General features: G+C 39.9%; 2 protein-coding genes across 6 annotated transcripts; one reads left to right on the top strand and one right to left on the bottom strand.

The window, feature by feature from the left end:
- The first annotated feature begins 705 nt into the window (after window positions 1-705).
- Window positions 706-10,441, top strand: LOC21394373 (U1 small nuclear ribonucleoprotein A). The gene is made up of 5 exons (XM_010089983.2): window positions 706-945; window positions 1,051-1,223; window positions 3,372-3,465; window positions 9,504-9,592; window positions 9,802-10,441. The coding sequence occupies exons 1-5, from the start codon at window positions 861-863 to the stop codon at window positions 10,093-10,095; spliced, it is 735 nt and encodes a 244-aa protein (XP_010088285.2). The 5' UTR covers window positions 706-860; the 3' UTR covers window positions 10,096-10,441.
- A 4,107-nt stretch (window positions 10,442-14,548) lies between these two features.
- On the bottom strand, window positions 14,549-17,007 carry LOC21394372 (mediator of RNA polymerase II transcription subunit 28). 5 transcript variants are annotated; one of them, XM_024170591.1, is made up of 4 exons: window positions 16,598-17,007; window positions 16,032-16,291; window positions 15,009-15,121; window positions 14,549-14,917 (listed from the first exon to the last, which is right to left on the bottom strand). In XM_024170591.1, exons 2-4 carry the CDS (start codon window positions 16,207-16,209, stop codon window positions 14,783-14,785), a joined length of 426 nt encoding a protein of 141 aa, XP_024026359.1. In that variant the 5' UTR covers window positions 16,210-16,291; window positions 16,598-17,007; the 3' UTR covers window positions 14,549-14,782. The 5 variants fall into 5 exon arrangements, with proteins under 5 accessions (XP_024026359.1, XP_024026365.1, XP_024026352.1 ...); XM_024170597.1 differs by having other exon boundaries at window positions 16,032-16,260; XM_024170584.1 differs by having other exon boundaries at window positions 16,032-16,239.
- Between the last annotated feature and the right edge of the window lie 1,890 nt (window positions 17,008-18,897).

Here is an 18,897-nt window from a genome sequence, read left to right as displayed (position 1 = left end):
AAACTCTGAAGATCTGCAGAGAAAAATGAGGAAGAAAACTTCACGGAGAGGATGAGAGAGAGAAGGAAAGAAATCCAAAAAAAATGTGCAGAAAAAATGAAGCTGGAAGCTTCGAAGAATAGCAAAATGCTATTCTGAAATGAAATTACGAAAATATCCAAACCAAAAACAAAATAAAAACAAACAATCAAGCATAAAACAGTAAATACATAATTTCGGGACACAGACGAAATTTTTCCAAATAAGAAAATTACAAAAATAACCAAACAAAAAACAAAACAGAAATAATAAACCAAGGCTAAAATGGTAAAAACACAAAATTAGGACACACCGGGATTTCTTCAAAGAAAAAGTATAAGAAGGACCCGGCACTATACTTAGTAGAGTAAACCGAGTACCTCCTTTAGTAATAGGTATAATGTAATAACGATATCGATAATAATTATGTTATTTTTGTTATATTCAGAATATTTTAAAAATTTTGTTGAATTTCAACTCAACGTATGAAGTTTTGCCATGTATTGTAATTTTTGTAATACTTTTTTTTTTCGCATTGATATTTCTGATTTTTTCCCACACACTGAACCAAAAGTAACTTGAGCTAGAATATTTAGCCCAAATAAAACAGGGGACGCAAACTAAGCCCAATAAGAAATGGTGGGCCATCTTTCACCTATCGGACTGGAACTGCATCAAAGTTAGGGCTCTCTCCTTCTCCCCCAAATCGACCCACCTCTGTAATTGCGTAATTAGTCTCGCATAAACTCTGCAAACTGGATTTCAAGTCTCTTGATTGCAGTGGGAAACTGAGTGAGTGAGAGAGAATTCAATTTCATTACACGAGAGAGAGAGAGAGAGAGATGGCGGAAACCAACACCGGCACGGAAATCCCTCCCAACGTTACAATTTACATCAACAATCTCAACGAGAAAATCAAGCTCAATGGTATTACTCACTTATGGATACCAATTCTCTTCGTGATTTTATTGCTTTCTGTTTCTGCGTTTGAAATTGGAGTCTGAAATCAAGTTTTTCGGTTTGATTGAACAGAGCTGAAGAAGTCGCTTCACGCGGTGTTCTCACAGTTCGGGAAGATTCTGGAGGTTTTGGCGTTCAAGACGCTCAAGCACAAAGGCCAAGCCTGGGTCGTCTTCCAGGACGTTTCTTCCGCCTCCAATGCGATTCGCCAACTGCAGGGCTTCCCCTTCTACGACAAGCCTATGGTACTCTAATAAATCTGTTTGTTTTCTTTGTTATATGAGAATTTCGAGAACTGTGTTTTCTTTCTCTCTCAATATTTGTGGTGATTAGTTGTAGAGACAGCGGTTTTGTTGTTTTCGTGCTGTTCATGTGTTCAGTTGTAGAGGCTTAGTTAGCTCGTTTGTGAGATTTGGAATTAGGGTCCATCTATAGCCCGAAAACGAACTTAAATTGAGCTTCATAAGTTATTATTCTTGTCTTGTGTATTACAGTTAAAAGGGTTAATCGCACTTTTTAGTTTGCCTCATGACTTTTAAAGTGTTCCATAATGAGTCCCCGGTTTATCGAATGATCCCAAATTAGTCTTTCTGCCGCCTATCAGACTATTTAAATCTGGATGAAAGAAGAGCACGTGAAGAAGATGCAGTTTAGTGGGAGTTTTAGCTGCTTGGAGGAAACCGTGCCTTTTTTTTTCGCTCAGATTCAACAGTCAGAAGGACGTAAGGATTAATTTTGGATAATATGATAAACTCGGGACTCATTGTAGTAACTTTACAAGTAAGGGACTAAAATTGGTTATAGCCTATACAATCTAGCGAGTAAAAATGAGTTTAATCCTAGTTAAAATGGTTAAATGCTGCCACTTAATCCTAGTTAGAATGGTTAAGTGCTGCCACTAAAGCTGGGATGGGGCTAAGGTAGGTTTTACCTTCGAACAATATGGAAAAAATGGTCCAATCATTCAACAGGTTTAGACAGTAGCTTTGACGGATCTTATGTTGCTTCCTCCTGTTCGTTTTTCCAAAATGTGATATGGCTGATTATGTCCACGAAACTTTATTAATTGGCATGTTAAATTTCCCGTGTTGTGATAATGCTACAATTTTTTAGCTTTTTTGTAGAGGCATGGTTGTTGATTTCAGTTTTGGATTAATTGATGATTGTATGTCTGCTTTGATTTGGTTGGAGGTAATGGAATGGAAAGGAAAGACAATTCCTTTCCTAAAACTCAAATCTCTTGTTTGGTTAACAAAATCACTTAAGAAAGGCCTTTCCAATGGAAAGGCCATTCACTTATTTTGGTGGAAAAGCCATTCATCCAGTGGGGCAGTGGAATTGCTAGTCTGAAGTTGGTGGAATTATTTTTTCCCTAACTGTCCTTTTTGTCTTCTAAACACTCCACAAAAATCAAAACTCAATCTCTCTCAGATCCAGCCAAAAGCTGACCTTGAAACTCCATCTCTAATGCTACCATCAAGCGCCGCCGGCCATCATCGGAGTTGGCGTCCACCTCCTAATCCACTTCAAGCGCGGCCAGAGATCGCAAGAGCTTGCTTCCTTATAGAGCTCTCGAGCCTTGCTGGACCATCAAAGCTCACGTTCACCATCGAAGCCTGGAACGTGCGCCGCTGGTGGTCCACCATCAATATCGACGCTCACCATCAAAGCTTGCCTTTGTCCATTTTTCGTTTCTATTGTCACTATTCGTCAAATTTCAAAAACTAAGAAAACATGGAAAGAGATAAAACACATGAAGCCGGTTGCTTCTATTGATTGGGCTTTTCAGATTTCTATATGGATTTATTCTTAGTTGTAGATCTAGTGTCGTTCATATTGTGTTTGTGTGTGTGTGTACATTTTTTTTTAAGATTTGGGGTTGTTCATTGATGGTTTTCTTACATTTGGGATAAACTTTGAATAATGTTTAGAACTCGGAAACAATTATTTTTAGATTTGGGGTTTTCTAGATAAAAGTAATTGTTTTTTCAGATTTTTTTTTCACTCTCTATGGTTCATACTTGGGTTGTTCTATGATAGTACATAGCTTCTTTGGTTGAAGACGATAGTTTATATGTTTTAAGGGTATTTTCGTCAAAGTATAATTAATTTCATTCTATTATGAAGTCATTCCATTATTCCAACCAAATAAAAGAATAAGTTTTTATTTTCAATGCATTCCTATTCCATTCCATTCTCATTATCATTACCATTACCATTACTATTCCACCAGTCCAACCAAATGCACTCTTAGTGCAACTACATCACATAACTTGCAACTCATATAGAATTCAGGTAATGATTGCTCTTTCTTTATTTCCACGTATGATTTGTCTTTTTTTTTTTTTTTTTTTTTGATAATTGATTTGTCTTCTTTTATTGATATGCAACAGAGAATACAATTTGCCAAAACAAAATCAGATGTAATAGCAAAGGCTGATGGTACTTTTGTTCTACGGGAGAAACGAAAGAGGCATGAAGAAAAAGGTGAGAAATTCTCACCATCTCTTCTCTCTGCTTATATGCTGATAGGACCGGGCCCTTGATAAGACAGGTGTTCGTTAGGAGAGGGAAACGGCTGTAAGTGTAAGAAGGTTAATAGAATGTAACCAATTAGGCAGTTGGATACAAGGGGGGGTTAGTTACAATAGAATAAGTGGGAAGTGGAGGGAAATAAATAGGGGAAGAGGGGAATATTGGGGATTACGGAATTAGTGAGAAAGGGATTAGCTTGGCCAATTAGCCAGCTAGGGGAGGATTGTAGTCCCTCGACGAACTGCTGAATTGTATACAAATGATCCTACAGTTTAATAAGAATTCTTGATTCTTGATTCAATTCTGTTTCTTTTCTTCTTTGTTGGTGAAAGAAACCCTAGAATCTAACATTTTGGTATCAGAGCAAGATTTTGGGAAGGAAATGGCGGCCAAGAAGATTGAAGAGAGATTCGACACTGTCGAGAGGGAAATTAAGGAGATGCGGGAAGCGATGAAGGAGGTAGGCGAGGTTAAGGCCGAGATGATTCAGAGCCTGGCTGATCTTCGTCGTATCTGGGAGGAATACATTAAAAATGCGACAATTACAGCTCTGGCGCCGGAGAAGGCGAAGACAATAGCGACGGTGACGAACGGCGGAGCAGCGCCGAGTAACTCTGGAGTAACAGAAGAGCTTCGAGCCGAAGTCGCAATGGGAACGTACGGGGCGAACCGTGCAGGGGATCGAAGGGTTCTGCGAGAACTAGGACGGGAGGTCGCGAGGGAGGAGATTCCGAGGTACGACAGAGAACGAGAAGTACCGGTGAGGAATCAGAGGGGGGAAACCAATGGGTATAGAGGCGACATGTGGGGCGCGACTGGAGAGGAGGGGTTTTGAAGGAATGGCGGAGGATTGGGCGGGTGGAACGGCGCTCGCGGGAACGGCGGAGAGGCGTGGCGAGTGGGGACGAGAGAGGAACCCCGACAGGATTTTCCTAGGGCTGGATTTCCGCACAGGGAAGGGGGAAACAGAGATGTTAGAAGACATCGAGGATGAGGAATGGGTGGCCAACTGCCGGCGGCACGTTGAATGTCCGGTCTTTAGTGGAGACGACCCAGATGGTTGGGTGTTTAGAATGGAGCAATTTTTTGCAATTAACCGTTGCTCAGAAAGGGAGAAACGGATTACGGCAGGGATAGCTTTAGAGAGTGAAGCCCTGTCCTGGTTCCAATGGCAGAATGGGAGAAGGCCTTTCTTCAATTGGACGGAGTTTAAGATGGCTTTGCTACAGCGTTTACGTTCGTCGCAGGACGGGAGCTTATGCGAAAAATTTCTAGTGATTAGGCAAGATGGAACGGTGGCCGATTATCGCCGGAGGTTCGAAATTACGGCAGCTCCGCTGAGGGACGTACCAGAGGAGATATTGGAGGGAATATTCATCAATGGACTCAGAGCTGAAGTTCGGGCTGAATTGAGGTTGTTGAAACCTTCGGGGTTAGGGGAAATTATGGAAATTGCGCAACGAATAGAGGAGAAAAATGATTTGCTACGAAAGGAGGTGACAGGGTTGAAATGGTCATAGGGTCCTCAGCCGGGGACGGGGAGAGTTTTCTTCTCTGCCTTCAAAAACCAGCGCCAGCGCTGTTGTCCATGTTCCAACGGTGACAGAGAAAACCGTGCCTCCAAAGAAGGATTTTCCCTTCCGGAAATTGTCCGATTCTGAATGGCAAGAGAAAAGAGAGAGGCTTGTGCTTTCGCTGTGATGAGAAGTTCACCATGGGACATCGGTGCAAGAGGAAGGAATTACGGGTCATGTTGGTGAGTGATGAGGATGAAGCTGATTGGGAGGAGATAGAACAGGAACATCCGGGGCAGGGCCTAGAGGACGTACAACAGGAAGTTATCGAACTTTCCTTGAATTCGGCAGTGGGATTGTCGACTCCGAAAACTATGAAGCTGCGTGGTGTCCTTGCTCAACGTGAGGTAATAGTTTTGATTGATTCCGGCGCATCACATAATTTCATTTCATTAGATACGGTGAAAAAGTTAGCTATACCTGTTGTTCCAACTACTGGGTTTGGTGTTCAAGTAGGAACGGGGGAATCGGTTCGGGGAACGGGGCTTTGTAGAGGGGTGGTCTTGACTCTACCGAGTTTGACCATTGTTGAAAATTTTTTGCCGCTGGAATTAGGGGGAGTAGATGTGATCTTAGGCATGCAGTGGCTGGAAACATTGGGTGGAATGCATGTTAATTGGAAGTCCCAAGTTATGAAATTTAAAATAGGGGGAGAGGGTGTGACCTTAAAAGGGGATATGAGCCTTTCCAGAGCCATGGTCTCTCTTAAGGCAATGTTTCGCACTTTGAGGCACGAGGGTCAAGGGGTCTAAGTGGAGTTGAGCACCTTACGGGTTGACTCCGACACTGAAAATCCTCTTCCGGAATCGGTGCAACACTTGTTGCAGCGGCACTCTAAGGTCCTACATATGCCGGAGGGATTACCTCCCCGCCGTTCGCACGATCACCGTATCATACTTCAGGGAGGGGCAGGACCGATTAGCGTTCGACCATACAAGTACCCCCATTTCCAAAAGAACGAGATAGAAAGATTGGTTAAAGAGATGCTCGCAGCCAGAATAGTCCAACCAAGTACAAGCCCTTTCTTTAGTCCCGTGCTCCTAGTCAAAAAGAAAGATGGAAGTTGGCGTTTTTGTTTTGATTATCGAGCGCTTAACAAAGCTACGGTGCCGGACAAATTTCCCATACCGGTAATTGAGGAGCTTTTGGACGAATTGGGTGGGGCAACAATTTTTTCTAAGTTGGATTTAAAGGCCGGGTATCACCAAATAAGGATGGATGAAGGGGAGGTTCCAAAAACGGCATTTCGTACCCATGAGGGCGACTATGAATTTTTAGTAATGCCATTTGGCCTTACCAATGCCCCTGCCACGTTTCAATCCTTGATGAACGAGGTATTAAAACCATTCTTGAGGAAATTTGTATTGGTCTTTTCTGACGATATTCTGATTTACAGCGCCTCTTTCGAGGAGCATTTGAGACACTTGGATGTGGTATTGGCTACTTTAGTGGAGCAGCAGCTATATGTCAACCAGAAGAAGTGTACGTTTGCTCAAACCCAGGTGGAATATCTCGGTCATATTATTTCAGGATAGGGGGTGTCGGCAGACCCTACCAAGATCTCGGCAATGGTGGATTGGCCAACTCCTCGTTCTATCAAGGAGTTGCGAGGATTCTTGGGTCTCACAGAATATTATAGGAGATTTGTGGCTGGTTATGGACACATGGCCTGGCCGTTAACCCAACAATTGAAGAAGGAAAGTTTCAAGTGGAATCCGTTGGCAGAGGAAGCTTTCAAAAGTTTGAAAACGGCCATGACAACAGTGCCGGTTCTCGCCTTGCCAGACTTCTCTCTACCATTCGTGCTGGAATCCGATGCCTCTGGTTTTGGGATTGGGGCGGTATTGATGCAGCAACAGCGGCCGATTGCCTACTTCAGCCAGGTTTTGTCGGCTAGGGCTCAAGCAAAGTCCGTGTATGAGCGGGAGTTGATGGCAGTAGTTCTCGCAATCCAAAAATGGCGTCACTATTTGCTTGGAAGACACTTTATTGTGCGGACTGACCAAAAAAGTCTAAAGTTTTTACTGGACCAGCGATTGGTAAGTGAGGAGCACCAACATTGGTTGTTCACGCTATTGGGGTATGATTTTGAAATACAATATAAACCCAGGTTAGAGAACCGAGTGGCTGATGCCCTGTCTCGGAGACCTGTGGATTTAGAACTCATGTGCCTGAGTTCCACGGCAGTTTTTGGTTGGGACACAATCTGCCAACAGGTGTTCCTGGACCTGAAGCTTACAGAAATCAGGGCTCAGCTAGAGAAGGATCCACAGGCTGTGAAGGGATATACATTGGTGAATGAGCTGTTGCTCTATAAGAATCGGGTGGTGGTTCCTCCAAAATCTTCCATCATTCTGGTGTTACTGAAGGAGTTCCACGGTAGCAAGGTGGGGGGCCACTCCGGGGTTTTAATGACTTACAAACGGCTGGCCTCAGAATTTTTTTGGGTGGGGATGAGGCAGGATGTAATCTCGTTTGTCGTTGCCTGCCTTATTTGTCAGCAGCATAAGTCTTCCACACTCTCGCCGGCCGGGTTGCTCCAACCACTTCCTCTTCCGGCCCAGGTTTGGGATGACATAACGATGGACTTCGTGGAGGGCCTGCCCAAATCAGGAGGACGTGACACTATACTGGTGGTGGTGGATCGTTTGAGTAAGTACGCTCAGTTTCTCAGTTTGCGCCACCCTTTTACCGCCAAATCTGTTGCTGCCTTATTCGTGAAGGAGGTTGTCCGCCTCCATGGTTTTCCTCGCACCATTGTGTCGGATAGGGACAAAATCTTCCTTAGCCATTTTTGGACTGAGCTCTTCAAGTTGCAGGGCACCTCTTTACATCAAAGTACCGCCTATCACCTTCAGACGGATGGCCAGTCCGAGGTGGTAAACCGATGTCTCGAGGCGTACCTTCGTTGTTTCGTGTCGACTCAACCTGCTCATTGGTTTTCCCATCTTCCTTGGGCAGAATACTAGTGCAATACTAGCTACCATATTTCGGCAGGTATGACACCCTTCCGAGCCCTTTACGGACGTGACCCTCCTAAGTTGCTGTGGTTTGAAAGTGGTTCCGCAGCCAATTCCCTGTTGGAGCAGCAACTTCAGTTCCGGGACGCTCTTTTGGATGAGCTAAAGACGCATCTGCTACAGGCTCAACAGCGGATGAAGGTGAGAGCCGACCTCAAACGGAGGGACGTTAACTTTCAGGTGGGAGATTTGGTCTTTTTGAAATTGCGGCCTTACCGACACCGCTCGCTTGCCAGGGTTACCAACGAGAAATTATCTCTTAGGTTTTACGGGCCGTATAAGATTTTGGCTCGGGTAGGGCCGGTGGCCTATCGTTTACAACTGCCGGATTTTGCCAGGATTCATCCGGTTTTTCATGTGTCGCAGCTGAAGCAAGCGATTGGCGTGTTTGCTACTTCCTAAGAGCTTTCGTATCTTTTGTCTGAGGATTTCGAGTTACGGGTCGAACCAACGCACCTCGTGGATACTCGTTTTTCTTCATCCACCGGCCAGCTGGAGGTGTTGATCAAGTGGAAGGATCTGCCCGATTTTGAGGCTTCATGGGAGCTGTTTGATGTCATTCAGCAACAGTTTCCAGACTTTCACCTTGAGGACAAGGTGACTCTTTTGGGGGGCAGAGTAGTTGATAGGACCAGGCCCTTGGTAAGACAGGAGAGGGAAACGACTGTAAGCCCTTGGTAAGACAGGTGTTCGTTAGGAGAGGAAAACGGCTGTAAGTGTAAGAAGGTTAATAGAATGTAACCAATTAGACAGTTGGATACAAGGGGGGGTTAGTTATAACAGAATAAGTGGGAAGTGGAGGGAAATAAATAGGGGAAGAGGGGAATATTGGGGATTACGGAATTAGTGAGAAAGGGATTAGCTTGGCCAATTAGCCAGCTGAGGGAGGATTGTAGTCCCTCGAAGAACTGCTGAATTGTATACAAATGGTCCTACAGTTGAATAAGAATTCTTGATTCTTGATTCAATTCTGTTTCTTTTCTTCTTTGTTGGTGAAAGAAACCCTAGAATCTAACATATGCTTGTATAGTGTTTGTGTTCATGTACCCTTTGGTTTTGGTGCAGCTCATACTCTGCCATAGAACCTCATTGTTGAGCGATTTATTAGTGCAGTTATTCATATAACCTATCAGTGAGTGCGTGCATTTTAGTCGGTAATAGATACCTCTTTTGAGAACCCAATAATTAGGGATTGTGTGTTACATTGGAGTCTGACAGTGTATTGTTTGTATGTTGGATATGTGTAATAATATCTCTTGTTAAAATAACTGCATGATTTTCATAGGTTAATGGTATTTTATAACGTTGCTCGTTATGTATACTGGAAGATACAAAAGTAGCCTAAAAATGCCTATTATCTTACTAACATGCTATTTTTTGTTTTCTTATTTGACAGGAAAGAAGCGAAAAGACCAAGTTGATGCTAACCAAGCTGCAATGGGTCTGAATCCTGCTTATGCTGGTGCATACGGTGCAGCACCACCTGTAAGCATCTTCTCCGTTGTCTTTGGATCACTGTTTCGAATAATTGATAAAACTGATTTGAAAATCAACTTCCTTTCTTATTTCTCATTGTATTATGTCCGTCTTGACGGTTATTTGGTTCTAGACTAGTTTGTTAAGTTCTTAGGCATCAGTTGATGAAATTTATGTTCTTATACCATTGTTACATTACACCGTGCAATATGACGCAGCTTTCACAAATACCTCATCCTGGTGGTGTAAAGTCTGTCGTACCGGAGGCTCCTGCTCCGCCAAACAACATACTGTTTGTTCAGAATCTTCCACAGGAAGCGAATCCCATGATGCTGCAAATGCTCTTCTGCCAATTCCCTGGTTTTAAGGAGGTTAGAATGGTGGAGACGAAGCCCGGTATAGCCTTTGTGGAGTATGGAGATGAGATGCAGTCAACAGTTGCAATGCAGGGTCTCCAAGGTTTCAAGATAACACCACAGAATTCAATGTTAATTACCTACGCGAAGAAATAGTAGACAAAGCAATCTCTGTTGTTTTGATATCTTTTTGAACCGCGAGCTTCGATCCTAACTTGAACGTTATCATCTCTCTTTACAGTGTCATGTATCATGCGTTAAGGTGTTATTTTATCATTGTTATTAGGAGATCATATTCCCGTGCTTTGGTCCCCCTAGTTAGAAAAGAACTAAAGAATCAGAAAAAAAGACAACGGAATAGTCAGTTCGGCTTCGCTAACTACTGCTTTGAGAATTAGCAACTAAAACTATGTAGATGTCTCTTGAAATCTACTAGTTGATTGCTTTGTAGTAAAACAAAAGATTATTCTTCTCACTATTATCACTCTTGTTATCATTTGCACTGGAGGGAGTGTGGATTTACTCGATCACTGTTTTTCTCACGAGCAAAAATAGATATTATTCTCAACTACTGAGAATAAAGTTTGAAGGTGTCAGAAGTGGTATAAGGGACTTTTTCCCCCCTTTTTCTACAACAATATTGGTTATACAATAATGTTAGTTGGTATCCGAATTGTTTCTACTCATCTTATTCGGGTCCCAGACAAGATACCCAATAAGAGTACAAACTAAGAAGTTACTCTTTGGCATTGTTTTTGTTTTAGCTCGTTTGGTTTGAAGATTCAAATTAGGTAGTTTAAACTAGTATTCAAATCTTGAGAGAGAACAAGAAATTTTTAAATATAAATTTTTTTTTGAGAGAAAACATTGTTTGAATTAAAATTGGGGTGGTTTGAACCCTCAAATCAAACATGCAATTAGTGTTTGAATCCTCATTCTTAACTTATTTAATAAGCAACAAAGATATTAGTATTATAATCGTATTAAGGTTCCGATACAAAAATTAAAGGGCCCGTTTAGTAATGTTTTTAAAATGGTTTTGTTTTCAGAACAAAAGGAAAAATGAGATTGTTTTGGAAATCATTTTGAGACCGATTCTGAAATTGCATTTGGTTGTCTTTTAAGAGATTATTTTGAATATAATAAAAATGTGAAATCGTGTTTTATTATATTTCTTCATACAGTTGCCCTTCAAGAAGAATGAAGACATCAACCCAACCAATATTACTCATCTAGGAATGACTCCATCAGATCTAGCCTAAGTCCGAGAAGAATGTGCACAACTTCTCAAACAAGGATTAATTAAGCCTACAAAGTCAGATTGGGCTTAACATACCTTTTATGTAGAAAAAAGATCAGAATAATCGACTACAAGCTTTTGAACCTGATCCCGAAAGATGATAAATTCCCTATTTCAAGAACCAGCTCCATATTCACTCATCTAAAGGAAGCCCAAATCTTCTCAAAGTTTAACCTCAAAGGAGCATTCTGGCAACTAGGAATTGATCCAAAAGATAGGCTCAAAACAGCCTTCTGCATTCCAGACGCACAATACCAATGGCGAGTCTTGCCATTTGGACTCAAGACGACCCCGTCACTATTCCAACGAATAATGAGCTACATCTTTGAGCCCATTATGTACAGTGCCTTAATCTACATAGATGACATCCTACTGTTCTCAAAAGAAGCAGAAGCCCATAAAGTCTTACTAGCCCAATTCCATCAGATAGTGGATCAACATGGCATCATGCTCTCAGAAAAGAAAAGTCAGATAGGACAAACCCAAGTTGAATTCTTGGGGATGCAGATCACATAGCTCGAGAATTATTGACGTTTCTAGATAAGAACCTCACTGTAAAGCAAATTTAACAGTTCTTAGGAATAGTCAATAATCTCATAGATTTCATTCCACGCGTGACTGAACATACTAGCTAGCTGTCAAAATTGTTGAAGAAGAATCCTCCTTAGTGGGGAACAGAATAGACAGCCGTTGTCATAACATTAAAGAAAGTGGCCCAGTCACCTCCACCTCTGAAGATTCCAAGCACAGGAAAAATAGTCCTGCAAATAGACACAAGTGACCATTATTAGGGAGCCATCCTCATCGAAGAATATAAGGGCAAGAAGCACTACTGTGGACATGCCAGTGGCCAGTTCAAAAAATCATGAAAGTATTATCACACCATCTACAAGGAGATTCTTGCGGTAAAGTATGGAATTCAAAATTTTGACTTCCATCTTAGAGGTTATAATTTTGAGGTCCGTATGAATAATTCATCATTTCCTAAGGTCGTTGATTTTAAAAACAAAACTCTTCATGATCCACAATTACTCAGGCTTAAAGATTGGTTTGCAAGATATGACTTTTCTATCAAGCATATAAAAGGCCTTCACAACCTCATCATTGATTTCCTAACTCGACCAAAACCAGTTCAAGTCATCACTCCCTGTAAAACCTTTACACTCATCCTCATGACTACCAATATCCATACACCACTGTGTATACCTGTAAAACCCAACCAAATCCAGTACTACGCCAAAAACCATCCTTTTTATTATTTAACCAATGTCTGTAACAGAACTAAGAATCCCCATGCCAAGTTCTTGTACAATACAAAACAACCATACCTAGCCATCTACAACCTTCATCCTTTTGGCGAGATCACAAAAGATGATATTTGGTACCTATGGTGCCAAACAGCTCTCTACCAGATCGCACTTAATTGTCCACTCATGAACCTTTACACACAGCTTAATGACCCTAGCAATGAAGGATCAACTCTGTGGCAGCTCTTAGAAATGTTCTCTCCACTCATGTGGTGGAGAAATGAAGTCCTAAGACTTCTCCAGAAATACAGAGTCTGGACTTTCTCCTCACCAGAAGTCCCACCAGTACACACCATCTTTTTTATAAAATCGGCCATATCTGATCAGCTCAGAAACTCAGACACTACATACACAGAACATTGTGTATACCTAGTATACCGGCTTTAACTACCCCATATCACTTGAAGAGATCACAGATCACCTCATTAAATGCTTGTGCAGAGAAAATGGATACAAACGAAAGCATGCTCCACCAACAGTTCTGCAATAGCTCCACCCATCGAGATCTATGGCCCATACAACATCTTCACTGTAAGCAACTGTAGCTTATATGAAGATACATCAACCTCCATTCCGGCACCTCCATCACTCCAGGACTCACAAGATCCAGAAGACTAACCCAGCACTATTTCAGGATTCTCAGGACCTATAGTATGACTCATCACCCAACAAACGACGGAGACCCTGGTACTATCATGGATATGCCTCAGTAGATTCTGACTCATCAGATTGATTCAATCTTAACCTATCTCTTGACCAGAACAGTCATTGAGATCATATCCTCCAGCTGGCATTACACTTAGTCAAAAGTAACTTTATAAAAGTTACTTTGTAAAAAAATAGTTCTTATCTTGTAATTATGACTTGCTTAGGTGTCTAGATAAGATTCTTATCTTATCTTGTAATTATGACTTGCTTAGGTGTCCGGTGTTTAGATAAGATTCTTATCTTATCTTATAATAAAGTAGCTTTAAATAAGAAATCGACATGTGTAAAGTAAGTTAAGCTTATCTCTTATAATAGTTTGTAAGCTTAAGCTATAAATAGATAAGCTCTCTCTCATCCGAGGGCAGAACGAACCTTGTAAATATTTTTTTTAAGCAATATACTATTTTTGTCTATGAGTTTCTAAATCATTATTCTTCTCTGAAATTCTAAGTTTCTTTCCTTTAACAGATGACTTTGAATGATTAGCAAAAAAAAAAAAAAAAAAAAGAAGAAGAAGAAAGAAAGAAAGAAAAAACTTTGAAGAAAGTTTTGTTCGCTTAGGAGTTGGGTTCACAGAATGAAAAATGGTTGAGATGATTGATTGTAGAATAAATGAGAGCTTTCTTCTTTAACGATAATTTAATTGGAATCTGAAAGTAAAAAGAAAAAGCTGAGGCGTAAAAAAAAAAAACAAAGAAAAGAAATTTGGGCTTTGTACAACGAATTGAGTTTGACCACGTGTGCTTTAGGTTGTTTCAATTTAGCATTATAACTTTTACTACGATAGCGCTTGCATACGATTAAATATTATACCAGCGGTACGAGAGCCAATGCAAACGGAGTCAAACTACTCTTTTACGTGATCCACTAATAGTTTAAAGCATTGTTTATTTTACTGATTTAAATTTTTAATTTTAAATTTTTATAGTTAAAAATATTCAGAAAATGTTACATTTAATTTTTTTTACTACAGTTAAAAACTCTAAAAAAAATATCATATCACAATTTAAATTGAAAATTCAAATCCGCGAGGTGAACGATAACTAAAAATAGAGAACAGTACCTCCCTCTTTTGAAAAGCCACATTTTATGCTCGACTTTTGTAGAGCTGAAGCGATCCTGAAAAAACTATCCAAACGCTCCCAGATATAGCTTTTGGACTCGGCTCCCAAAAGCAAATACCAAAACAGGACCTCTAACCAGAAGTCTGAACAGCTCAAGCCTCCTTACGAGTAGGTAAAGTATGGATCATCCTTTGGACTCTTACATAGCACAAAAGCAGCAGACGATCACGGCCAATAAAGTGAAGTTGGCTAGCCTAACAAGTTGGTTTGCCATACTGGGATTCAAGCAATGCTGAACAAAATATTTTCTTTACAAGTTATACAGACCGCAGAGTAAAAGCATGTCATTAAAAAGTTGCAAAACTCGTGATTAAGTTAAAGAGAGAGCTTCACATCTCAAAGCAACACTAAGATGTCTGTCACTAAACAATACAACATGTCAGATCACGCCCGTTGGCAAGTAGCTATACCCTCTCCAATTCCGTTTGGTGTTTGTCTAGCTGGTCTTTCAACTCCTTTCTCCACCCTAGAATCAGTTTCTCATGTTTATTGATAATCTCAGTTTTGTGCTTCAACTCTTCTTCCATGGCAGCAATCTCCTGCAAAGATGACGAGCACAACGATAATCAAATCGCTTAAATCGATAAACAAATCCATGAATCGGTTGGAGAACACGATGATGGTGATTACCTTTCTCAGTGTTTCAGCCTTATTTGGTTGCTCCTCACGTTGAAGACCAATAAAATACAGTTGAAGCTTTTTGGCAGCCTCCATAAAATCTCTGGCATGTCTTTCCACATCAACTGAAGAATAGCACAAGAAACACAATCACAACATGTATAAAACACAATTAATAAAGTCCCAAGGAGTAAGATAGTATAATCTACGACACAGAATGAGCAAAATCACAATTAATGTAATTACTCATGGGCATCTTATGTTGAAAAATTGCAGCACATCATATAGAACTAAAGAATCCATGCTTTCTTCAATTCTAAAGCAGGTAACTGAAAGCACTAGAAGTTATAATCTGATATAAAAGGTTAATCCCCGTTTGATTATAATCAGGTTGTTCATTAGGCCTCAACATTCTCTAAGATTTAAAAGAACATCAACAGCCAACCATCAACATTAGGCCAAAAAAAAAGGGAGGCAATTTCACAGTAGCAACTTTGACTTGACATATATATTTTCTACTTCTGTAAATAAGCGTCCATTTGGACAACTTTATCAAAAACTTTTTTGGGCACGTTTGGTTTGTAGGTTCACATGGGTTTCATCCAATGAGCCTGGTTCAAACTGGTGTTTGGATGTGCATTTGGCTGAGTTGATTTTGAACTTGAGACTCAATATTTACATAATATTCACTGCTCAAGTTCTGTCATTTCATTCCCCCTTAATTGCATTATACAAATCTCAGATAATACAAACACATTCTCTTAGCTTCTTCAGTGGCATACCAACTCAAAATCTTCTAGCAAGAGTTGGAAAATATCCCAAACTTTAGATTTATCAATCTTGTACAACATTTGAAAATTACTCAATTTCAACGGAATCAGGGATCCAATTTATAGGGTAATCAAATCAGACAATTGACACACGTTTATCGCAATCAAACAAATATTGTTATAACGATTCAGCCATAAGTTCGATAATTCGAGAACAAAAAATAATACAAATTCAGAAGTGAGCAAAGATTGTAGGGTTACGAACTCTGGTGAGAAGGATGCGGAGAACGGTCGATTGCCTGGAGCTCTTTTGCAGGCAAGCATGGAAGCAAAGAAGCCTCTAACGCCATGAGACAAGCAATCATGTCTTCCTTAGGAGCTCCTGCGGACTGCAATGGCGGATCGGTTTGATGCTGCTGATCAAGACCTTGTCTCTCAGCCATTCTTTTCCCCCTTTTCTACTATGCAAAAACCTGATATATATATATATATATCTATTTTCAAGTTGTATGTCACACTCACTTCCTATAAAAAATAAATAAATTAATAAAAAAAAACAACAACAACAGGGAAAAAAAAAAACAAAATTGGTTTGAATATTGATTTTTTGTGTTAATACCATGCAATGTTAATGTTAAACTGGACAATCCAACATGAACTAGACACAACAAAACTACAGAGATGGCGTCTGAGGACTTCCATCAGACAGGTAGTAGGCAACAAAAGAAACGAAGAAAAAAATAGAAAAACAACACAGATCGCAGAGAGAAAAGAGATGCTATCATATACATCGACAATCTCAAGCAGAAAACCAAGCGCGAAGGTACTCACTTACTTAGGAAAACAAATTCTCTCGGTGATTTTGGGTCTGATTCTGATTCTGTGTTCGAAATTTGGGTCTGAAAACAGATGTTTAGCTAATCAAACAGAGCCGAAGGAGTCGCTTCAAGCCTGGGTGGTCTTCCACGACGTCTCTTCCGCCACCAAATGCGCTTCGCCGACTGCAAGGCTTTTCCCTTCTACGACGAGCCTGTGGTTTTTTTTTTCTTTTCTTTTCAGAAGTGCCCCTAAATTTACGTTTAATTACTTAGAGCAGCAGATTTGAGGCCGAACATATCGGCCTGAAGCCCAGCCCGCTTAAACACTTTGGACTTATCGATTATGTTAGCACAGGAAGTAATTACCTACGTTTGAAATAAATAACATATTTTTTAAATGTCGATCAATTATAGCATATCTTAAATTTTGATTTAAAATAAAATGTTGATTTTCTAACTTTATCTTTTTTTAAGGTTTCATCTCTTTCTTCTTTACACACACCCTTAGTCGCTAGACATTCTCTCTTGTTCTCTCTCACACACCTTCTCTCTCGACTCTCTCTCTCAACTCCCACTCACACACGCCGGCCAAACTTCCTTGAACTTCTCCAGCGAGCTCCTTTGGCATCGACGGCCAATCTCACACACGCCGACGATCTCTCTATTACAACTACGCTCTCCAATCTCTCCGCTCTCCAACCTCTCTCTCCCGATTCCCGCCGCCATCGTCGTCGAAGTTTAGAGATTTTTCGCCATCGCCGTCGAAGCTCTGAGGTTGCCATCGCCATCTCTATCACCGTCGATCTGGTTCACCACTATCATCACCATTGTTGTCGCAATCTTTCTCACCTACGTCACAAATCGGTGCGACTTCAGCGAAAATCTCGACGCAACCACAACGTGATGTTGGCGCGATCTCAGCGTGACCTTCGCGTCATCTCAGCGCTCCTCTCCCGATCTAGCCATCCAGAACTAGATCCAGCCACATATCTCGACGGATAAGTGTAGATAAACACCGAAAATATTTTTGGAGTGGCTGCCGAATCTGGTCGAGTCAGAGCGTCGGTGAGGTCATGGACGGCGACTTTGAGACTTATCGTTTTGAATCTGATTTTGTGATATGTGTTTGTGATTGAGATTCGATAATTTTTGAAATTTGGTTTTGCATATTTACCTGTAAATATTTTAGTAATTTTAATTTTAAATATGATAAATATTATATTTATCAATAAATATTTTAGTAATTACAAGTTTACATTGATAGATATTGTAATGTCTATAAATATTTTAATAATTACAATTTTAAATATGGTAAATACTCTATTTACATGTAAATATTTTAGTAGTTACAATTTGAAATTTACTATATTTTTCGGTAAATATGGTATTTACCGGTAAATACAATGTTAAACGGTCGCACAGAGTCGATGGTTGAATTTTCAGATAAATATGATATTTACTCGTAAATACGATATTTACTAGTAAATACGATATTTACTAGTAAATACGATATTTACTAGTAAATATAGTGTTAAACGGTCGTTGGAATCGATACTTGAATTTTTTTTAAAAATATGATATTTACTAGTAAATATGATATTTACTGGTAAATACACTCTTAAACAATCATCGAAGTTGATGACCGGATTTTCAGATAAATATGAAATTTATAAGTAAATATAATATTTATTGGTAAATGCGATATTTACCTTTAAATACGATGTTAAACGGTCGTCAGAGCCGGTGGTCAGCTTTTCAGGTAAATATGATATTTACTAGTAAATATGGTGTTAAATAGTAAATACAATATTTATTATTTACTGTAACACCCTGAAGAATTAAATGAGATTAATTAAGATAATTGAGATTTATTAGTGTATCTAATCTAAATTAATTAATTAGTCATTAATTAATAAATGTTTCTGACGTATAAAGTTGAGTAATTCCAAGGTATTTAAATATTCTCAGCATTTATATTTTTATCCAGAAATGTGTATGGGCACATTTCTGGACTATCATTTTAAATATTGGACACGTGTCCATTTTTTTTTTCTTTTCCTTTTTCCTTTTTCCTTCCTTTTCCTTTTCTTTCCTTTCTTTCCTTCCCGTGCACTCTCTCTCTCTTTCACTATCTCATTCTCTCTCTCGTTCTCTCACTCACTCTCTCTCTCTCTCTCCCGTTTTTGTCTCAAATCAAACCGGATTCGAACCAAAGGAAAATTTCAAGAAGTTTTCAATGCCAAGAGAAGGATTCGAGGTAAGGTTTCAGAAAAACCTCTCTTGATTCTTGAATTTTCATATTTTAAAACTTAT

The sequence above is a fragment of the Morus notabilis genome, unplaced genomic scaffold, assembly GCF_000414095.1.
Source record: "Morus notabilis unplaced genomic scaffold, ASM41409v2 Scaffold169, whole genome shotgun sequence".
NCBI lineage: Eukaryota > Viridiplantae > Streptophyta > Magnoliopsida > Rosales > Moraceae > Morus > Morus notabilis.
This window is presented reverse-complemented; position numbering and strand designations above follow the sequence as displayed.